The sequence below is a fragment of the Mesoplodon bidens genome (assembly GCF_964165515.1).
Source record: "Mesoplodon bidens genome assembly, chromosome: 3".
Classification (NCBI taxonomy): Eukaryota; Metazoa; Chordata; class Mammalia; order Artiodactyla; family Ziphiidae; genus Mesoplodon; species Mesoplodon bidens.
Window position 1 is genome coordinate 137,007,117 of NC_138178.1, and position 21,794 is coordinate 137,028,910.

Sequence of the window (21,794 nt, forward strand, 5' to 3'; positions counted from 1 at the left end):
TATGACCACAAGTAAGCACAAGGTAACAGCATCCCACAGTGAGAGGAATTTGAAGCCTGTAAGACAAGTTTTCTGTGAACCCAAAACTATCCTAAAATAACGTTTAAATAAATAAGTCATCATACATAAATAAATACACAAAACCCTCAGTGTAAAAATGGAGTCTCTATCCCATACAGACAACAAAGCATAGAATACTAGGGCCTCAGATTTCTGAATCTCCAGATCGAGAGCCCCAAACCACCCACCTGCTTACTACCTCGTGTGCTATTTACTATTGTTTCTCTCTCAGGTCACAGGTAGTGCAGCTCAGGAAAGTGCTGTTTAGAATGGAAAGCAAAGTATAATGTATCCAGGCAGAAAGAACCAGAAGACAGAAATAAGTGGGTCACATTAATACTCTTACTTCTCGCTTGTGTGGGCCAGTAAATGATGCCGATTTCCCAGGGCAGAAAACGCTATGGGCTCTCAACCCCTCTGAATTATATGGGGGACCAGATCCTGCAAAGAAGGTTGCTTTTTAACTTGAATGATTCAGGCCAGAGTAGATTTGGGTGGCCTGAATTATCTGGATAGTTGCCCTAATTCTTTGCTTTGACTGTGGAGACCTGGCCTTTGAGGGAAATAGGCCATTCATTCCCTGAGATACACATTCCCTTCCTGAAGGATGAAAGGAAAGGTCTGGAAACTTCCCATCTGTATTGAACTATGAGCTTGTAAAGGGATTCATTCCATGGTACAGTCCTTGAGGGTAGAGGCAAGTCATACACAGCACAGGGACTCAAACGGAACTGACTCCCCCTCTCCCTTCAATGGGCAGCAGGCGAGCTGCCAGAATCACAGCTCCAGGGGACTCTGATTACAGGTGTCCTCTCTCCAGCTGTTTTTAGCCAAATGAGAACAGGAGGCATCCTGTCCTCCTGATTTCACTTAGATAGACTGCTATTTTCTGCTTGGCCTGGGTGCTTATCCCAGAGTAAATGACATGTTATCTTTATCAGTTTCACCAAGGGGATGGTGGATTGCTGTGCAGATTCTTTTTTTTCAGAGTGAAAGCTGAGAGAATTAAATGTCACCTGTAAATTCCCAACTCCATTTCTCCTCTTTGTAAAAGTGATCTATCTTAGCAAGATGGCGACATCATTCTGGATAAAGAAAAAAGATTTGTTAATACAACTTAAATTAGTTGCCATTTTAGCAAGTGAGATTTTGGTTTAGGTTACGGTCAGATGCTGGGAGGGCAAAACCTGTGAAGCTTCCCCAGTGATGAAATTTTTGGACAAATCTAGAAGCCTCTTTCTTTGCTGTGTCTCCTTGGATACTGGAAATCGTAACTAAAGGAAACCTTAAGTGCTAAATGTATAAATTCTAAATGTCTTACTGAGCTCTAAATGCTTATTTCATCTGAAATTACATATAAACATTATATGTAAAGAGTATGTATTAACAACCAGAATTTGGATTGAGTTTTGTAACAGTCACTGAAGTAAATGCAAACTCAGATGCTCTTACAGCTCAGACTCAGATAGATTTAAATTCAAATGGATTTAAATTGCATTCCCTGATGTAAAATGACATGCAGAAAGTCATATTCCATTCTACTGTAGACTAGTGCCATGCCTTTTTCTAACACCGTACAGATAGGGATTCAGGAGGTCTTTGTCTTGGACCAAAATTGTGTATTTCAAACAAGCTCCCGAGTGATGCTGATCCTGCTAGACCATGGTCCACATTTTGACTAGGAATGTTCTAGCCCCCCCTCTAAAAATGTCACAATTCTGTTTTAAAAGGTTTCAATTAATCAATCCTCTAATTTTTCATGACTTTATTTTTACTAGTAAATAAATGGAACCAAAGAGAAAAAATAGCTCATTTTCTTTTGCAGATTTCATTCAACATTAGTAACTTTACCAGTTGCTTCAAAAACTTCAGTTGTCCATGACATGCTATATCCAGACACCATTTCCCAGATCGATTTCTTTAGAACACAAGTGAGTTGTGATGTTTCCATACTCAAATACAGCTGGGAAACGCTGCATAAGATGGAAGAGCATGTTAATGGGCCTCAGAAGTTTGCTAAGCACTGTCTAACTCCAAGCGTATTTGATTATGGGATACAGTTTTTCATGTGTTACTCATGAATGTTACTTGGAACAGCATGGGAAGAACTGAAAATAGTAGGGTTTTCTCTAATATCTAAGTATAGATATTAGACATATTTATACATCATGTATTTTAGATATATATCACAATCTATCTTCAAATAATGTTATATCTCTTCATGTATAGTGTCATCTATTCAAAGGTCCCTTCCACAGGGATGCCTTCCTCCTTAATCACCGCATCTGAAACAGCATCCCCAAGTCCTAGTCTCTATCTCCTTATTCTGGTCATTTTTCTTTCTGATACTTACATACTCTGACACTGTTTGTTTACCATCCCCACTAGAACATAAACTCAATACTAGCAAAGACTTTTCTTTCTTCACTGCTCTAGCCCCAAATTCCAAAATAGTTTCTGGCACACAGGCTCACAGACTTAAGCAAGGTAGGGGAAGAGAGGGAGGTCTCCAGCGTGGAGCACCTAAGAACCTAACTGTGTGTGGCCAGGTCTCTCCCTGGACATTCTGACTGGGACTGAACCATGGCTGCCCACCTGCCCCACCACAAGGCCCTGATTTATAGCAAAGGATAAACCTTAGGACCATAAAACAGCTTAGAACTAAACACTGATGCTCAGATTAATCACATCCATAAATGAGTCTTTTCCTAGAAGTCCTACACAGTGTCATAAACCCTGATTATGATAAAACAAAAGTTTGACCTAAAAAATTGTCCAAAAAGTTTCTTCCGTGAAAGCCTTTGTTTTTCATCAGTTAAGTTCCTAAGATGATACATCCAAATTTTTAAAATGAAAGGGGACATTATGAATTCTACCTTATCAGGTACTTCCCAAATGACATCAAAGACCCTGAAAGGAATGAGCACAAAACAAAGACAAAGAATGCATAATGTATTTCATTTTGTTGATGAATTCAATCCTATGAGAGGGTTTCATAAAAGTGACATCAGAAGATGTCTGCTATGGATGATATGAATGATAAACAACTATATATGTCTGGTTTAATAAAATTATGAATCATAGCCCATAAAATTATATTTCTTTCTCCTCTCATTATCATACATCTTTTTCCTCAAAGTTGATCTGCGGAGATACCATTTTTATTTTTGAAAAGTCTGACTATAATCCAGTAGATTAAAATTGAACTAATATAAATTGCAGTATATTTTTATATTTTACCTTTCAAAGCTAAATTTTTTAAATGGGATTCTTTATCTCAGATTTGGCTGAGGCTCCAAAAGGCTGAGAACGAAATAGGTAGCTAGTACTCCCATATTCCAAAGGAAATGGGAAAACCAGCTTTGCAACTCTTTGCCCCTAACTCATTCAACATGATAAAAGTGATAAAGTTGGAGAGGCTGAGACAGTTAGCAACTGAAAGGAATATTTCAATGAGGTGTGATTTCAAGTCAAATGACAGGGTCTTTCTGGAGAACATATCCAAGCTTGGTACATGTTCTAGTGCCTGAAGCACTGTGGGCTGGTGGCCAGTGAGGAGGTACGTGGCTGCAGAGTGCAGCCCTAAGTTTGGGAAGTTAGATGCATTCTCCTTCTATGGCCAAAGGAAAGGTAACATGAAGTTGTCTTGGATCCAGCCCCAGAGGTCAGCCTAGAACTACTAGGAGACTTTGGGAACATGAGGTCTGAGTTGATCCTCAGGATGTGAAAATCCACTAGAGATCCAAAGGAACTGCAGATGAGAGATCTTTAGGGATGGGGGTGATCTACAAAGAATCCACAATACTCCATGAAAGCTTTAAACACTTGCCACGCTCAGAGGAAGTCAACAGGCTTTGACATCATTGTCATTCAAGTGAAATCTTTCCTGACCCTTCCTCTCTCCAGCCCCACTTTTACCTTGGAAGGTCACAAGCTGTGCTAGGACCTGGCCGAATTAACAGAAAAACTGACCAGTCCCCTCTTTTCCACTGCAGCCTCCCACATGGAATAGCTCTGATTTGTAATAGGGAAAAGCTTTAACTTTAAAAGAAACTGGGATGAAGTTTACAAGGATGTGACGTTTTGATTGCAATATGTGACTATGTTTTTGCCCCTTGAGGTTACTGAGGACCTTCTGTTTTCCCAGAGTGACCAGAAAAGTTATGGAATCACTCCAGAGTGCATCCAAAAAAGCAAGAAAGAACCAGTCCCACAAAGCAGATTGGAAAGGGGTAAGGAGGGAATAAAGGTGTTGTTTGAAGCCTATGAGCCCTGCTCCTTCAATATACCCCAAGGCACATTATTAATTGTTCTTACTTACAATGACTAAAAGTGTGTTTTCATCTCTATAAGCATGTTGGAATGTCCCAACATTTTACAGCAGGGAGTCAGGTTTGGCAAATACTTTTCTTATTCCGATATCACTGAGCCAGAGCAACAGGCCATAATCATACAAATTAACGGCTTAGTGGGATATAAGTGTAAACGGAAGCCTAATTAATAAATCTGCTAATTGTCTTTCCTTATTGTGAGCATCAGTATTCGGTACTTAGCTTTAACGTATCCAATGGACAGGAAAGAATAGAGTTTCACAGGCTGCCTGGCAGTTTGGCCAGAGGTTTTCCTATGAAGGTCTCCCTACTTTGGGCCCACCCTACAGAGCAGCTGAAACTAAGGCTGAGGACTGACTCACTGAAGAGCGCACAGCAGAGGCCCCAGCTGCTCCTGATAAAGTAGTAAGAGAGTTTCAGGTTGATTTTCATGGTTTTAAAAAAAATACGAGGGGCTTGCCTGGTGGCGCAGTGGTTGGGAGTCCGCCTGCCAATGCAGGGGACACAGGTTTGAGCCCTGGTCCGGGAAGATCCCACATGCCACAGAGGAACTAAGCCCGTGTGCCACAACTACTGAGCCTGCCCTCTAGAGCTCACGAGCCAAAACGACTGAGCCCACGTGCCACAACTACTGAAGCCCGCGTGCCTAGAGCCCGTGCTACGCAACCAGAGAAGCCACTGCAGTGAGAAGCCTGCGCACTACAACGAAGAGTAGCCCCCGCTCGCCGTAACTAAAGAAAGCCCGTACGCAGAAACGAAGACCCAATGCAGCCAAAAATAAATATATTAATTAATTAAAAAAAAAAAACTAAAAGAAATTGGTCTCTGTCCAAGGATTTTAAAAGGAAACCTTCTCAAATAGGGACTTTTTCACTTCCTCCCAAAGATTTTTTTTAAAAATTTCCAGCTGCTTTCACTCATTCTTCAACAAATATTTACTGAGTACCCACTACGTTCCCAACCCTGTGCTAGCTGCCAGAGAAAAGAAGATTATTATTGGGATATAAATCTCTATGGGTCTCTTCGTAATTCCGCATGTCTTATGATGAGGTATTGACGGCTTGTTGACTACCCTTTCAAGAATGTTTGTGTAGCAAACAGCCTTGGAAAATAGGAAGAGTCTCCCTCCCAAGCAGGGGCAGATTTGTTTCCCATCCAGAACATGAAGTCTCCCTTGGGGGGCAAAAGTGGGACAGGTTTGCTGGCAGTCCCGTAAAAGATTGGAGGATTTCCTAAGCTCAGAGTTCCTGGGCTGTGACACAAGCCCACCCTGTGTGCAGAATCCACCCGGGCTGCTTTGCATCGCCCCCACGGGGTTTGGGATTTGGGGACAGGGAACTGACGCAAACATGAACCACATGCTGCCTGCTGTGCTGTGAGTAAATATGTCCTCTGTCTCTGACCCAGGAGTCCCCAGTCCTCTGTCAGCTTCCACGAGACTATGGCAGGCTAGCTTGTTAGCTTGCAAGCAGGATAGAATCCCCAACCCCTCACAGTTCTTGACATTCAATTCCTCATATCAAGGAGCTCTAGGTCTCTGGGGGAAGTAAAAACAACAAAAATATTCTAAAATAACATGTACATGGAGTATTAGACATATGGCTATGGGTACACTGCAAAATCAGCAGAAAGGGACAGTCAGGAAATGTTTCTGTGGCAGCAAAACATAGTGTGTGCAGAGAAGTAAACGATTCACTGATGCTGAAGCATCAACTGTGAACCTGGGATTGACTCAGACTACAGCTGGAATGGTTGGTACAGGCCAAAAGATAGAGACCCTTGTATCTCTCCACAGGAGCCTAAATTTTGGCTGTACTCAGTGGTCTCCACAGAGAGGCACACAAGGCAATCCACTGTGGCACTAGAAAAATATATTGGAATATACAAACAAATATGTAGGCTTTATTGCAGGCCATGACCGCACCCTGAATTTGTGAGCCCCCCTTCATACCCACCTCTCCCATGACCCTTGCAATAATCCCTTTGAGGTGGGCAGAACCTGGCACTATCTCCACCTTACACAAGGAGAAACTGAGGTCAGGTTCCCAAGGGCACACTCGGACTAAACACAGAATAGCACTTGGCACCATTCCTCCCATGTCACGTGGCATGCTGTGCCCTGAGTCTCACATTTTCACCTGGAATACCCTGGGTGGGGGCCAGGCAGGATTCTGTGTCAAGGGCTGGTCCAAGTCTTCCCAAAGTGCCCACCTCTTAGTCAGCCCTGGTGAGGGACCTGGGCAGAGGGGCAGGCCGGTAGGAAGAGAATTTGGGGGATTGCAGGTGGGGGACCAGCCTCTCTTCAGGGACCCGCCTGTTGCCCACACAATCAGTTGACCACAAATGTGGGAATGGAATCTGTTTAGAATTGCTCAAGGGAAATTTGCTGCTTAAAGGGTCTCTGGAGGAATCCTGCAGGTCTGAGAGCACTCAGGGGATGATCGTAGAATGGACCATCTTCCTGGAGCATCTCTGCTCAGTGTTAGGGTCTAGCCACAGATGCCGGCGGAGGGGGCTGCATCTTCCTTTCCAATAGGAGCCAGCGCTTAGCCTGGCACTGTGAGTGGATCCTGGGGGTGGGGAGTGACAGGTGGCTGAGACTGGTCTCCAGGTCTGTGGCCCTTCTGTTAAGTGATTCTCTTGTGATACCCTTATTCCTAGGCCACCCGCCAGGTTTATCTGTTGTACCTGTGGCATTCCTTGTTATGTCAGATAAGTTATTATGGTCTATTCAACTCTAACAGGACAAATGAACAAAAGAACCATAAATAGGAGACCATTAAAGGTCCTTTGTGACAGGAAAAAAATCATAATTTAACTTTATTAACATCTAATATATGGATTGACACTGCCTCCCTCACTTGATCTGTATTTCTGATGATCCTGTATCACACAGAATATGGGCATTCCCAAGGGAACAGTGCTAAGCTCCTCAATCACTGGTGGGCTATTAGCATGTTGTAACATTACAATCTATGAGTACTCAGTTAAGAATATGTACAGATTATACTACCTTGTTTTATTAAGCTAACACTTACAATATGGACAATTGGCTTAAAAAGATTCCAGAAACCACAGGCTGACAATAGCAGTAATTATGCAAATACAAACAAATGACCTGAAAATGGGCTGACATATTTAGTCCATCTCTTCAATCAGCCACATTATAAGCTAAAATCAACGATAATTTAATCAGATCTAGTCACAAGAATTCATTTCCTTGTTAATTGAAATATGGATCTATATCCACCATTGGTAAAGATGAACCTCACTATAAGTGTCTGCTAATTCTTGAGATATTAGCTAATGTTGGTGTCAAGTCACCACAATTCGCCAGACATTTAAAAACTAAGCATCCTAAACATGGAGGTAAACATTACAGTTTTTTCAGTGCTACTTAATATTATATGTGCTTCAACCCAGAAAATGCTGTTGGAAGATGCATTAAAAATATTGCTGTGTTGGGCTTCCCTGGTGGCGCAGTGGCTGAGAGTCCGCCTGCCGATGCAGGGGACACGGGTTCGTGCCCCGGTCCGGGAGGATCCCACATGCCGCGGAGCGGCTGGGCCTGTGGGTCGTGGCCGCTGAGCCTGCGCGTCCGGAGCCCGTGCTCCGCAACGGGAGAGGCCACACCAGTGGGAGGCCCGCATACCGCAAAAAAAAAAAAAAAAAAAAAAAAAAAAAAAAATATTGCTGTGGGAATTCCCTGGCAGTCCAGTGGTTAGGATTCCGGGCTTTCACTGCTGGTGTCCCAGGTTCTATCCCTGGTTGGGGAGATAAGATCCTGCAACCCGTGCAGCGCAGCCAAAACAAAATTTTTTTTTTAAACATTGCTGCATATTTGAAGAGATGTGTATTAGTACAAATTATACAATATGGGAGGTTTGCTACAGAGCTGGATGAAAATACTGGGGTTTCAATATGTCTCAGCTTATGGTATTTGCTAGTTTGAAGTAAAAAATACACAGAGAGTTACTTCTGGTGATATATGAAGCAGTGATTCACCACCCAAAGTTCTCATTAGAATTAACTGGGTGTGTTTTTAAAAAATGACCATGGCCAGGTCCCTTCCCAGACCAATTAAATCGAAATTACTATAAATACTTCTTTTGTCAGGAAAGAGAAAAGGAAGGAAGGTTGCAGTGATAGCGTCTCAATGTGAAACCCATTGCTGAATCATTCACAAGCAAACCACTGCTACAAAGAAGTTAAAGCCAGGATTGCACAAACTGCTACTAGAGGTCATCAGTGTATAGTCAGTTCTGCTATAACATGAAATGCATTCTTAAAAATCACAGCACCACACTACGCAAAATCGCAATAAAAATCACAGGGCTTATGAAGAAAATGAGCACAATGCTCAAAAACTTTGTCAGTGTCAGATTGTTTTAAAAAGACAAAATTTTAATAAAACCAGAAGCACAATTTTACATGTGTTAAATGGCTAAGACATACATAAATATATAATAGATACGGCACTGTCCCTTGAAAAAGGCCTGAAGGTTTGTGTTGCAGCTTGTGGATTATTGTGCAGTGGTGAAGGAGGGTTATCTGAAACTGGATGGAAAGTTACAACACCAGATGTGAATGAGTATGACTCATAATACACAACGTGGTAAACTGAGGTAGCTAATAAATGTTAGCGAGTGTTTGTGTGTGTATGTGCATGTGTCCTGATTCAGCTATTTCTGCATTCACCCAGATTCACACAGTGTTTCTCGTGGATGAAACTGTGCATAAACAAACACAAAATTTGTGTTATGCTCAAAGTATTACCTAAAATATCAATTGCATTGGAACAAACTCACATTTTCAAATAAGCTTTATAGCAGAATGGCCTACTTAAAATTTCAAAAACAACAAAATGAAATACAGCATAATCTTTCAGTAATTTGCGATGAAATGGAAAGTGACCAAGAAAATCTTTTACATCAAATCAAGGTTTGCAGGTTATCTCACTGTAAAGAAAATAAAAGATTTATTGAACTTTAAGTTGAGTTATCCATCTTTATTTCACAAAAAAAGACAAGTAACCTAAATTTGGACCTCTCCTGATATGACAAATGCTTTCTGTAATACGGTACTAAGTAGACACAAAAACTCTCCCTTTAACCACAAGGGAGGAAATAATGGCTTTTCAAAAGAGAATAGCTCTGAAGGGAGCATTTTGGAAATGATTCCATTATTGGGTAATTTTTTGCTGAAAATGATATGTGTCATATATAAAAACTCTCAAACCTGCACACATTAAATTGGAAACTGAATTTTCCAATCCATCTAAAAATCTTCGACATGAGGAGTTTCTGTCAGTAGGTTTTGAAACCAATTGTTAAATGTATAAAGAGCATCACTTCCAGTTAGTTTGCAGGGAAAGTCATCAGGGAAGATGGAGGTTTACTGGCCAAATTCAATTAAAAAAAAAAAAAAAAAAAAACCTTTGCATTGTTGAGGGACAGAATTGAAAAATGAGTACCTAGATATAATAAGTTCAACCAATGATTTACTTACTCCTTTTGGAAATACGTGTCTTTGTCAGGTATCTTTTTCAGACTTGACAGCCAATAAAACCAAGCGTAGAGCTAAACTAACCTTGAAGACAGACCTTGAGATCATTCAATCAAAAGGTGTTAGGCTTAGATTTTCAAAAAATTCAAAAGCATATTAAATTGCAATCATGTTGCTCAGTATCAAAAGTTAAAAAAAAATTTTGTATTGTTAATAAAAATAAAATACAATATTATTTTAAAATGTTTTTTGTCTTTAACTTATTCCTTTTTCTCTATGTCTAACATATCAGTGCATGTAGATAGTTTATAAATAATTAAAAATACAAATTAATATATATAAATACTTCAAAATTTTTATTGATAGACATCATGATCAAAAAGGTTTGATGACCACTGCTAAAGCTGATGGGGAGATTAAGCAGTTGAGACTGCATTTAACTACAAGTTATCAGAAATCCTACTTCTGGGTTTAATTTCCTTAAGTAAAAGAAGCCTAGGTGTATAACAGTCCCAGGCTGGGACTCATGAAAGGCCCAGACTCCTTCTGTTTTTCCACAAAGTCTTGTTTAAAATATGGACTCTCCCTCATGCCCCTGGGGGCATACTGCACACTGGGATGTGGACCCATCATATCCACATCTCAGGCAGGAAGCTGAGGGAAAGGTGAAGGGAAAAAGATAGAACATGCACATTAGCTGAAGGCCTCAACAGATAACCCAGGGCTAGGCGCCCAAGGGAAAAAAATCTAGGGAGGTCAACTAAGGCTTTTCCTGTATTATATATACATCAGGGAAGGCAACGGAGTCAGAGGCTAAAAGTTGGGCATCAACAAAAGCTACTGTAGAAAAGTGAGCCGAAAGCCTGATTTCTAGCTGACTGCATATTAGATTGGCAGTGAGGGGCCCCACTTGTCCTAGAGTGCGGCCAGGGCAGGTGTGCATGGGGTCCTCACTGAGCAGCAGCCCACTACCTGCTCTACATCTGAAAGCACAAGCTCTGAAGACGTAAAGTCAGCACGTCTCTGTAAAGAGTCATCAGCTCAACGCAGAGAAAGACTACGGAAAGGACTAGCTAAATGAACTTCTCACAAGTCCCACTCCATCTCATTTTTTTTAACCCATTAACTCATTTTTACGAACAATAGTACATCAGTGCATCTATGGCTTTAGCAAGCCAGATTGGGGGCTACTTCAAAGTAGTCTTTGGGAAAACCCTGATTGGAAATGCTAAAAATTATTCTATGAATGGTGTCATTCGTTTACCATGTAAAGCAAATTCAATGATTTTAGGCTAATGACAGGCAACCCAAACAAAGAAAGAAATATAGAAAGTCCATGGTTTAGAATGGCAGCCAAGTTCTCTCTGGGATAATTTTATCCTGAAAAGGAACAAATTATCCTGATTTGTCTTCTGTATGATTTTCTCATATACGGTATTTTTGAAATTTTTGCTCTGTAATAGTTAGAATCAGCTACTTTGTTAAAACAGCAGAAATAGTAACATTTAAAGCCAAGATTATATATCTCTCACCACAGTGTGTCTGGGCTATTTTATACTGCTCAAGACTCAAAAGTCTTGTGCATTACTCACTTACTCCAAACAGGGCATGCAATAAATTACTCCTGAGATGCAACCACTTAAAGCAAGACAGTTCATATTTACTCTGAAAAATGGTTTCTTCTCAGAGAGCTTTCTTCTTTAAGGTCACTGTCACAGGCACTGATGCCCCTCCTAATGTTTATTCTTTACCCTGCTGCACACTGCACTGTGTAAAGCTCCATTCTACAATTTTAAACAGAATTTTCTCTCTTGGATTTTACCTTCTGAGGGTGATAGTTCTGGAATAACTAAAGAAGAGTCTTTGGGGTCCCCCAATACAGACTGCAAATCTCCCTCCAGCCCACAGAAGCCCTCCCTGCTGCTTCCTTGGAGACGGCACTGCATTGCTCATCCCCTCTCCGTCTCAAACTTAAATCTCTCTCCTGACTTCAAAATTCCCCTCCTGAACCCTACATACCGCTGCAATTGCCAGGGTCTCTCTACTTCATTCTCTTCAGACCAAGATGCTTAGATGGTAATCTATACTGTCTTCACCTCTGGACTCCCACTCTCTCCACCAGCTCCTGGTCCATCAATCAATGCCTACTGAGCCGGCAATTCTGCAGAAGGTATCTATGGACACCTAGAATCTCTGGGCCCTCCTGGGAACACAAAGGTGCCCCATGGTAGCTCTCCTTCTACGTCAAGCTTTCCACCGCTCAGCCTTTCTCCCATCTCATACTGATTTCCCATCCCTCCCTTCCCAGCCCCGATCTTGCGGTCAGCCTGTTCAGTACCCTACCTCCCTTCTTAGAGTCTCCCTTTCTTCCTTATTTCCTTAATGCTGATTCCCAGGCCTGGGAGGACCCCAGAGGCCCTTTGTCTATCTGCATCCTTCTCCAGCTGCCCAGGTAATCTGCTCTCCATTTTCTGTGTTGTTTACCAACTCCCACCTTCGTGCCTTTCCTCAGGGTACTACTTCTGCTAGCAGTGCCCCTTGTCCCTGCCACTGTGCAGTCACTTGTGCCACCTGTCCTTCCTTAGACAGAAATATGAAGTACCTCCATGTACTTCCCTGATTAATCCCCACCTCACTTATTTTACCCAACCTCCGCTAATACACAGAAGCACAATTTCTCCCTGATGCTTGATGTAGGATCCTTGTTTCCAATTTCTTTTATGATTATCTTTAATGCTACATGTATAATCTTAGAGACTAAGGGGGGTGCAAATACACACACACATAAACACGCATGCGAATACAATAGGTACTCAAATGATTAATTAATGCTGATTCAGACTTTTTGTAAAGAACAAAATAGCCATTCCCCGGGAAGCTGCTGTCTATCCTCACGCATCTCCAGTAGCATCCTGTCCACTTCTCTACTGCTACAGAGCTGACCACATGGTAACGTAGCTCATTGTCTGCCTTCTCCAATCCCTGAGGTACATCTAAGAAATCAGAATGAAATCAGATTTAGCTCTGTATCTCCAGCATCTCACATAGTGCCTGAGACAAAGTAGGGGCTTAATAAATATTTGTTGCACATAGAAATGAGTTTTGAGATGGAATACTCAAACCAAGTTGTGACCAATATCCAGAAGATCTGGAGGAGGGGGAAGGGAAGTGGTACAATAATAATACTGTGAAGGATTAAATTATAAAATACTCAGTACTAGTAAGGCTTATTTTGGGTATGTTTTAAAAGCAGATCTCAGCATGATGAACAGTATGTGGTGAACTTACTAGAAAACAGGAGGGGGCATCATAAGAAATATTTCTGCTTTGAAGGCAATAGTCAAACACAGAGTTCAAGTCCTAATATATATGCAACCACTTATTCAGGAAATTGTTACTAAGTGCCTGTGTGTGACAAGCACTCAACCAAGATTGGGGGTTACAAGAGTGATAGTCCGTGTCCTCACGGGACCTCTAGCTAATGTCTAGTTAAACAGACATTAACAAACTAGTAGCAAGGAAAATGAAAAAGTAATTACAAATGGTGATAAGAACTATGAAGAAAAAATAAAAGATACCCTGAGACTATATGCAAGATGACCAAAACAAGATGATGCCTCAGGGTGGGGAGAGGTTCCATTTTTTTTTTTTTTTTAAGGCAGGAAAGAAGACTACTTGGATCAGTTTCTTAAAATATCATCAAGATGCCCTATACTCTCCTCCAACTGTCTGTCAAAATAACCATGCAGGGCTTCCCTGGTGGCGCAGTGGTTGAGAGTCCGCCTGCTGATGCAGGGGACACGGGTTCATGCCCCAGTCCGGGAAGATCCCACATGCCGCGGAGCAGCTGGGCCCCTGAGCCATGGCTGCTGAGCCTGCGCGTCCGGAGCCTGTGCTCTGCAACGGGAGAGGCTGCAACAGTGAGAGGCCCGCGTACCACAAAAAATAATAATAATAATAACCATGCATTCCATAGTCCTGACAAAGGGGGTGTCCTGAAGAAGATGATCTTCATGTTTCTTGTGTATAAAGACAGTCATGCTGCCCTCTTAATAAATATGCCACGACGCCCTTAACCACTTCCTTATTAATGGACAATTGTTAATACACTAAACATCTGTCTACCTATCTACACATTTATTCTTCCTTTGATTTTTCCATAAGGAAATTTCTGAAGAGTGGGAGTACTGGTTTAATAGTATAAGCATTTCCACACCTCCTGGAACAATCCAGCTGGCTGGGATCCTGCAATGCTGATGCTGGAGTGTGTACCTAACTACCCACAACTTTGTCAGCAGCACATTTCAGTGTCTTCTCTAATTTTGCTAGTTGAATAGATAAAAACCAGTGCCTAATTCTCCTCTCTTTACTATGATGTTAAACAGTTTTCAAAAACTGATTTACTGGGTTTTTTTTTTCTTTTAGGTCATTTTGAACAATTATTTACCTTCTCTAAGCTTAATGTACCTCATATGCCGAACAGGCATAATAACAATATTCATCTCTGCAGTGTTGCTTAAGAATCAAATTAAATAATGTTCTTAAAATGCTAAACCCAGGCTTCCCTGGTGGCACAGTGGTTGAGAATCTGCCTGCTAATGCAGGGGACACGGGTTTGAGCCCTGGTCTGGGAGGATCCCACATGCCGCGGAGCAACTAGGCCCGTTAGCCACAACTACTGAGCCTGCACGTCTGGAGCCTGTGCTCCGCAACAAGAGAGGCCGCGATAGTGAGAGGCCCGCGCACTGCGATGAAGAGTGGCCCCCTTTTGCCACAACTAGAGAAAGCCCTCACACAGAAACGAAGACCCAACACAGCCAAAAAAATTTAAAATAAATAAATAAATTAATTTTTTTTAAAAGTAAAAAAAAAATGCTAAACCCAATATCTGGGATATAGCAAACATTCAACAGATGATAGCTATTGTGTCTATTTCTTCATTATCAATTTAGTTCTTTTAGATTTATAAGCACTTGTATTTTTAGGTAATAAACATAAACCTGGCAAAATGATTGAAAATATTTTCTCCTATTCTACCATTTTGTTTATTATCTTAATTTTGCTTGTTCTTGTTGTATAGAAACCTTTGTAAAATAAATACATCTTGAAGGAGAGCCCATGGACTTCTACTGACATTTCAGCTTTATTTTCTGGATTCTGTGACACCTATTTTGATGATTTAAGTTTATAGGGGGTGGAGAGTTCACCCCTTACTTCACAAGCATTTCCTAAAACTGCCCAAAATGTGATTTTGAGAAAAGTAAGATGTTGTGTAGTATCAATATTTACTATGCATATGTTTGTACTTGTGGTGACTCTTGAAATCTGTTGTTCGGGAAACACTCCCTTTGCTTGCATTGGCCAGACAACACTTGAAGGAAGATGCGGCGACAGCTCCCTTGCTGAAGTCCTTCCCTTTAACCTGAGGTAGCTGATTTTTTTTTTTTTCAAAATACAGTTTTAGGAACTACAGCAACAAAAAGTTCTGGCAAGAAACTAGCTGAAGAAACCACTGTACTGAATCTTAATTTTTAATCTTTTATTCACCAACTGAGAAGTCTAGATCCCCAACTTCAAGTCATTATTAGAATTGTCAAAATGGAAGAAGAGGTGAGAGTGACCCCTGGACCGACAAAAGCCTGCGTCACTGCATCCCTGTGTCCAGTGCCTACATCCCGCCACCGTCACCACCATGCCCAAGAGAAAGGCTGAAGGGGATGTTAAAGAAGATAAAGCCAAGATGAAGGACAAACCACAGAGAAGATCTGCAAGGTTCTCTGCTAAACCTGCTCCAGAGCCCAAGCCTAAAAAGGCCCCTCCAAAGAAGGGAGAGAAGGTGCCCAAAGGGAAAAAGAGGAAAACTGATGCTGGCAAGGATGGGAATAACCCTGCAGAACATGCAGATGCCAAAACAGAGCAGGCACAGAAAGCTGAAGGTGCTGGAGATGCCGAGTGAAGTGTGTGCATTTTTGATAACTGTGTACTCTGGTGACCGTACAATTTGAAATACTATTTTACCAGGTTTTATAAAAATGCAGAATTTTGTTTTACTTTTTTTTTAAGCTATGTTGTTAGCACACACAACACCTCGTTGTTTTCTGGGGGAAGGTCACATGTCACTAATAGGATGTCTCCAAAACTGGATTGATGTGGGGAAAACACTCCTTTCCCATCAAGTTCTGAGAGACTTCCTCTTGGTTCCCAGGAAGGAGGGATTCCTTGATGTTGACACACATTAGCCACCGTGGCACAAACACCTTGTGATGTGGAAAAACTAAAATTAGTTTTTATGTCTTCTTCTCCCTCTCTACCTCAAGCATAGACTTGACTCCCTTAAACCCTGAGACCTGTCGGAAACTGACCCCCAAAAATTGGTTACCAGTATGTCAGGCAGTCTGGACTTTCCAGTGTCACCTTTGAGATGGCATCCCTCAAAAGAGCAGCGGTTCCTCTTTTAGATTGTGGATCTTCAGATTGATACTTCTGCCATTTTCATTTCCATTTCCTGAAAGTCAGGGTCAACTTGTGCAAAGTTGTTAAACAACATGCTAAATGTTAAATGTCAACCCTCACTCTAAACTTTCGCTGTTCAGAGCATCACATGAAGACTTCATTGGGTTTTATAGTGGCTTTTTGATGTTGGTTGTCCACTGGAAAAGGGCATTTGAAAGTTGTTGTATACTGTTAATGACTGTCTGCCCATGTCCTGCCTGAAATACCACGATTGTTTATGAAAAGTATCTTTAATAAAGCTGGGCACAGTTTGGCATGGAAAAAAATTGTCATAATGTATCAAATTCCTGATTTCATTAATGAGACTTGTTCAATAAAAGGTAACAAAATTCTCCCAAATTCCTGTGCTAAAATCTGAGCATAAACCACACAATCTTTCCATGAGCACTTTCTTCCCGTCTTCCAGCTTTGATAGGGAAGGGCTCTGGAGAACTACAGCTTAACTCTATGCTTGATAACTGTGCACTTCCCCTGCTCCAGCCACGTGATTCCACTTTGACCCCCCACCGCCCCAACTTTCCTCAGTCAAACAAGTGCCAGACTTGAAGTCTGAAGACTCTGTCACTTACTTACTGGTAATATGTGGCAATCACTTAACCAATCTCAGCTTCAGAGGGCCCAGCAGTAAAATGGAGATAATAATAATAATACTGACCATGCCTATCTCAAATAGCTGTAGTAAGGAGACCATGCTAGGATTATGCCTATTTCTTGATGCCAGATTTGACCCCAAGCAAGCCAGAATCAGGAAGCCCCTTAAAAAAAATTAAAAGAGGCTTCTGTTTCAGAAAGCCGATGGCACATTAGAAGTTTCATTCTGCTGGTGGCCTGTGCCTATTTCCAGATGTCTGGCCTAAATCCTAATCCTTAGCTGGGTTCCCCAAACTCTGCAGCTCAAACCTCCTACCTTGGGCTGCCTGCCCTGCTGTTGCTCAGTTTGCCTGCCTGGTTCCTGATCTCTGATCTCAGATTTTGTAGATGTGACACTTTTTCTGCTCTCCCGTCTTAGTTTAGGATTTCTTAATCTCAGCATTATTGACATTCTGGGCTGGATAATTGTCTGCTATGGAGGACCATCCTGTGTATTATAGAATGTTTAGCAACATTCCTGGTCTCTACCCACTAGATGCCAAAGTTCCCCCGAGTCATGTCAATCAAAAATGTCTCCATGGGCTTCCCTGGTGGCGCAGTGGTTGAGAGTCCGCCTGCTGACGCAGGGGACACGGGTTCCTGCCCCGGTCCGGGAAGATCCCACATGCTGCAGAGCAGCTGGGCCCGTGAGCCATGGCCACTGAGCCTGCGCGTCCGGAGCCTGTGCTCCGCAATGGGAGAGGCCACAAAGGTGAGAGGCCCACATATTGCAAAAAAAAAAAAAAAAAAAAAAAGTCTCCAGACACTGCCAAATATTCCCTGGGGAGAAAACTGCTCCTCCATCTCCTGCTGAGAATGTTAGCTAACCCCCTTAAACTTGACCTCTGGCTGATTTACGACCCTTGCTTGCCAGCCCTAATACGTTTTAGGCAAACACTGTTCTTGTTCTCCTCCTAGCTTTCCCTACTATCAAAAGCCTGAAGTATACAGAAAGGTGCTCTAACTCAGAGAAAGTTGCTATAAACTAATAATAAAATAGTTAAAACGTGTTTTCTGATTTTTCAAAGTTTTATCAGCCTGAGGGGGGAGCTGTCTCCTATACAGCTCACAGTGTGAGAAGAATACAGATGTGTCACATCTGGGCCTTCTGGTTTCCAGTAGCACCACTGCTCTCAGGCCAGGCCGGGCAGCATTCACCAAACCATGAGAGCACACAAAGCACAAAAGGCCATGGAACAAAGTTATCATGTGCTCTTAGAGTTACAAAGAATTTTAGAGTTTTCCTGCCTCAGTGCCCCATCTTACCCTCAGTTCTAGAGAAGATAAAACAGGTCTGCAGAGGCTAAATGACAAACCCAACGTCACAGAGCTATTTAGCAACTGAATTCAGACCAAAAGCCTATAACATCACCACATGCCACTCTTTCCAGGCATGGTGGAATTGAGCACCCAACAGTTTGTGGTACCCATCCCCAGTGTCCTAGTCATACATTTCATTACTTAGCACTGGCTTTTCTATTTGTACCTGCATGTTTTGCGCTACTAAACGTACCATAGTATACTTACGTTTCTCCACCAGACAGATAAAAAAGAGAAGTTGATGAAAAAGCATTAAAATACAGTATCAGGAGATCAGAAAAGTACTAACAAGAAGAGAGGAGAGAGGGGAAGAGGTGAGGAGATAACACACATTTATGAGTACAAACTGAATACTTTTAACTAATTATCTCAGTTGGTTCTCAACATGATCCTATGATGTACATTTGAATATTGGCTCCACCACTAAACAATCAGGTGACCTTTGGTAAGTTACTTAAACTCTCTGTACCTCAGCTTCCTCACCTGTAAAATGGGTATAATAATAGAACCTACCTCTCTATATAGTTGTGGGATTAAAGACACAGTGTATATAAAATGTTCAGCACAGTGCCTGGCACATAGTAAGCATTTCATAACTGTTAGTAATTCTTGTCCTGTTTTCTAGCAAGCTGTGTCTCACCTCCATATTCAGTCTGCTATGTTTCCAATCCCAGTCTGGCCACATAACCATAATTCTGAGCTGCTCATTAGAAGCCCCTGAGTTCCTTCCAGACTTTGCATTGGCTAATGGCTCCTGGGAACAAGTGACAAGGAAGACAAAGGTCACAGGGATAACCTCCCTGCTTTATCATGGCCCACACTTGCTCAATAAATGTTTCTAAGCCAGAAATTCAAAATACAAAGACGAATAAAATATAAGGTTCCCCCACAAGCAGCACACAGTTCTTCATGTAGCAAATGTTTATTGAGCTCCTACTCTGTGCTGGGGTCTATGTCAGGCTCTGAGGATACCATGGAGGAAGGAAAGGCCCCTGCTTTCACAGTTATTAGATTCCAAGACAATAAACAAATAAGCAAAAACACAGAATCAGCTAGTGATGAGTGCAAAAAAGAAAATAAAACAGATTTGACTGATAGGGATTAATGGAAGGTGGGGTGTGGTATTTAGAGTGGGTGGTCAGGGAGGGCCCCTCTGAGGAAGTAGTGTTGCAGCTGGTACCTGGTGGATAAGAAGCATCCAGCCAAGTGAAGGTTAGGGGGCACTCAATGGGTCTACAGCCAATGAGGATATGCACATATGTGGCTCTTATTGCATTTTTCTTCTTTGCCTCACTTGAGTTCATTTTCTCACTGGACTTGCCCTCCTGTTGGCTGCCATAGCAACCTGGGCAGACCATTTTATTTTGCCCACCTAGTCGCTCATCAGCCCACACTCAGCACACACTCAATCCTAGCAACTAGTCATGGAAACAATATTGAGAAAACAATAGACTCCATAACTCTTCACATCAGCTCCAAGTACTATTCAGCCGTAACCGAAAATAAATCAGGCAGCCTTGTCCCAAGAGAAATCTTCAGTCATTGCCTATCCTTCACTGGCTTCTCAAACCAGTTTCTACCTTGCTTTCAACAAAAGGCTGCAGTCAGCCAACCCAAGTGACCCAGAATAGCCCTGTCTGATGCCACATGATGTTCTTCTCTACCCCTCTGTACTCAAACTTCCCTGTACTTTCCCTCTGCATATATTTGCATTTGAGACAAGTCCTTTGATTTCAAATATGGCATACTCCCAGAAGTTGCAGCGAATGTACAGTTTATTTCCACTCATCTGTGGTATTTAAGTTCTCCCATACAAGCAAATGAACAGGATACTTCCATGTTTAATGAGCCATGCAGGACCAAAATAAGTTACCACGCTATTTCTCTCCCAGGAAATGAGTTCAGGGGAAGCTTGTTTACTTTTGTTCGCCTCGCACTGGAATGTAGCTTGGCAAATGCAATCTTAACATCTTTAACAAAAATTCAGAATCATTTCTCCTGACACAGACATTCTTTCTGTGCATCTTTGCCATCACTTCCTGAAGATCTTCAAATATTTGTCCTTGGTTTTTATTCTAAAAGGAAAGCTAAAGAATTAAACATACATGATCAAGTCTATCCAAAGATCATTCTCTCAATATTGAGGTATTGGGTTAAGTATATCATTAGAAGAGAGAGAGAGAGCCTGGCTGTAATACCTAAACAGGAGGCAAGGACTGTGTTCTGACTAGTCTGACTCTCCGTGGAGTGCTGTGCTGATTTCTGGGCTGGACAAAGCCCACCTTAAGAGGATTGTGTCACTGGATAGGAGCACAGAGGGAAGATGATAGAGGCCTGAAAGAAGAGACTGGCGAGGATGAGCAGGTATTACGTGGCCTGGAGGGAAGGCCGCAGAACATCCATTAACATACCAGCAGCAGAGTAACTGCAAACTGCCTTAAAACCAGATGCCAGTGGTCTAATTATCTCCCAGTTTTGGTCTCAGGCAATGGCTTACTACAGATGCAGCTACAGAAGGCTCCTCATCATAAAACACCTGGCCAGCTGCCTGCTGCTATACCACAGGGGTAAATGCACTGCCAACTGCAACCAACAGGTGATTTTTCACCCCCATGGCCCAAAGGTAGATGGTTATGAAAATCTAATTGTGAGGGAGGGTGAAGTATTATGATTTCAGTATGAAATTCTTGGCTTTAAAGAGACATATAGTCACAAATAAATTTTCTGAAGCATTGAACATCTGTAAGCAATAAGGAAGCAAGGTGGCCTATAAAAGGTACAAGGCAGAATCTTATTCCTCATGAAGTAAAGCTGGATAGTAAATGCCTTATCTCTGCCTGCCCCACTTCTGCCAAATATTATATATATCTTTTTTAAATTTATTTATTTTTGGCTGCGTTGGGTCTTCGTTGCTGTGCGTGGGCTTTCTCTAGTTGTGGCGAGTGGGGGCTACTCTTCGTTGGGGTGCGCGGGCTTCTCATTGCAGTGGCTTCTCTTGTTGCAGAGCACGGGCTCTAGGCACGCAGGCTTCAGTAGTTGCAGCACACGGGCTCAGTAGTTGCGGCTCGCGGGCCGTACAGTACAGGCTCAGTAGCTGTGGCACACAGGCTTAGTTGCTCCGCGGCATGTGGGATCTTCCTGGACAAGGACTCAAACCCGTGTCCTTTGCATTGGCAGGCAGATTCTTAACCACTGCGCCACCAGGGAAGTCCCCAAATATTATATTTTTCAGCCTCTCAGGCTTTCACCATTTCTCTGTTTGATCTCATAGCTCCATACTGAAGCAGCTGGTTAATGATGAACTTTAGGATATTTGGTCTTTTTTAGGTCCCCAGATGAGCTTCTTATTTCCCATCCTTTCTACTCAAGAGGCTAGCAACTACACAGCAATCCATCATTCATTCACTAATAAACATTTTAGAGTGCCTTCTACAC

At 42.0% G+C, this 21,794-nt stretch overlaps 2 protein-coding genes across 2 annotated transcripts in view; one reads left to right on the top strand and one right to left on the bottom strand.

The window, feature by feature from the left end:
• RTN1 (reticulon 1) overlaps window positions 1–21,794 on the bottom strand; it is a 236,408-nt gene that overhangs the window by 175,529 nt on the left and 39,085 nt on the right. The window lies entirely within an intron of this gene.
• On the top strand, window positions 15,281–15,852 carry LOC308614974 (non-histone chromosomal protein HMG-17-like; the record flags this gene model as incomplete). Its single annotated transcript, XM_081229863.1, has 1 exon — window positions 15,281–15,852. The coding sequence occupies exon 1, from the start codon at window positions 15,589–15,591 to the stop codon at window positions 15,850–15,852; it is 264 nt and encodes an 87-aa protein (XP_081085989.1). The 5' UTR covers window positions 15,281–15,588.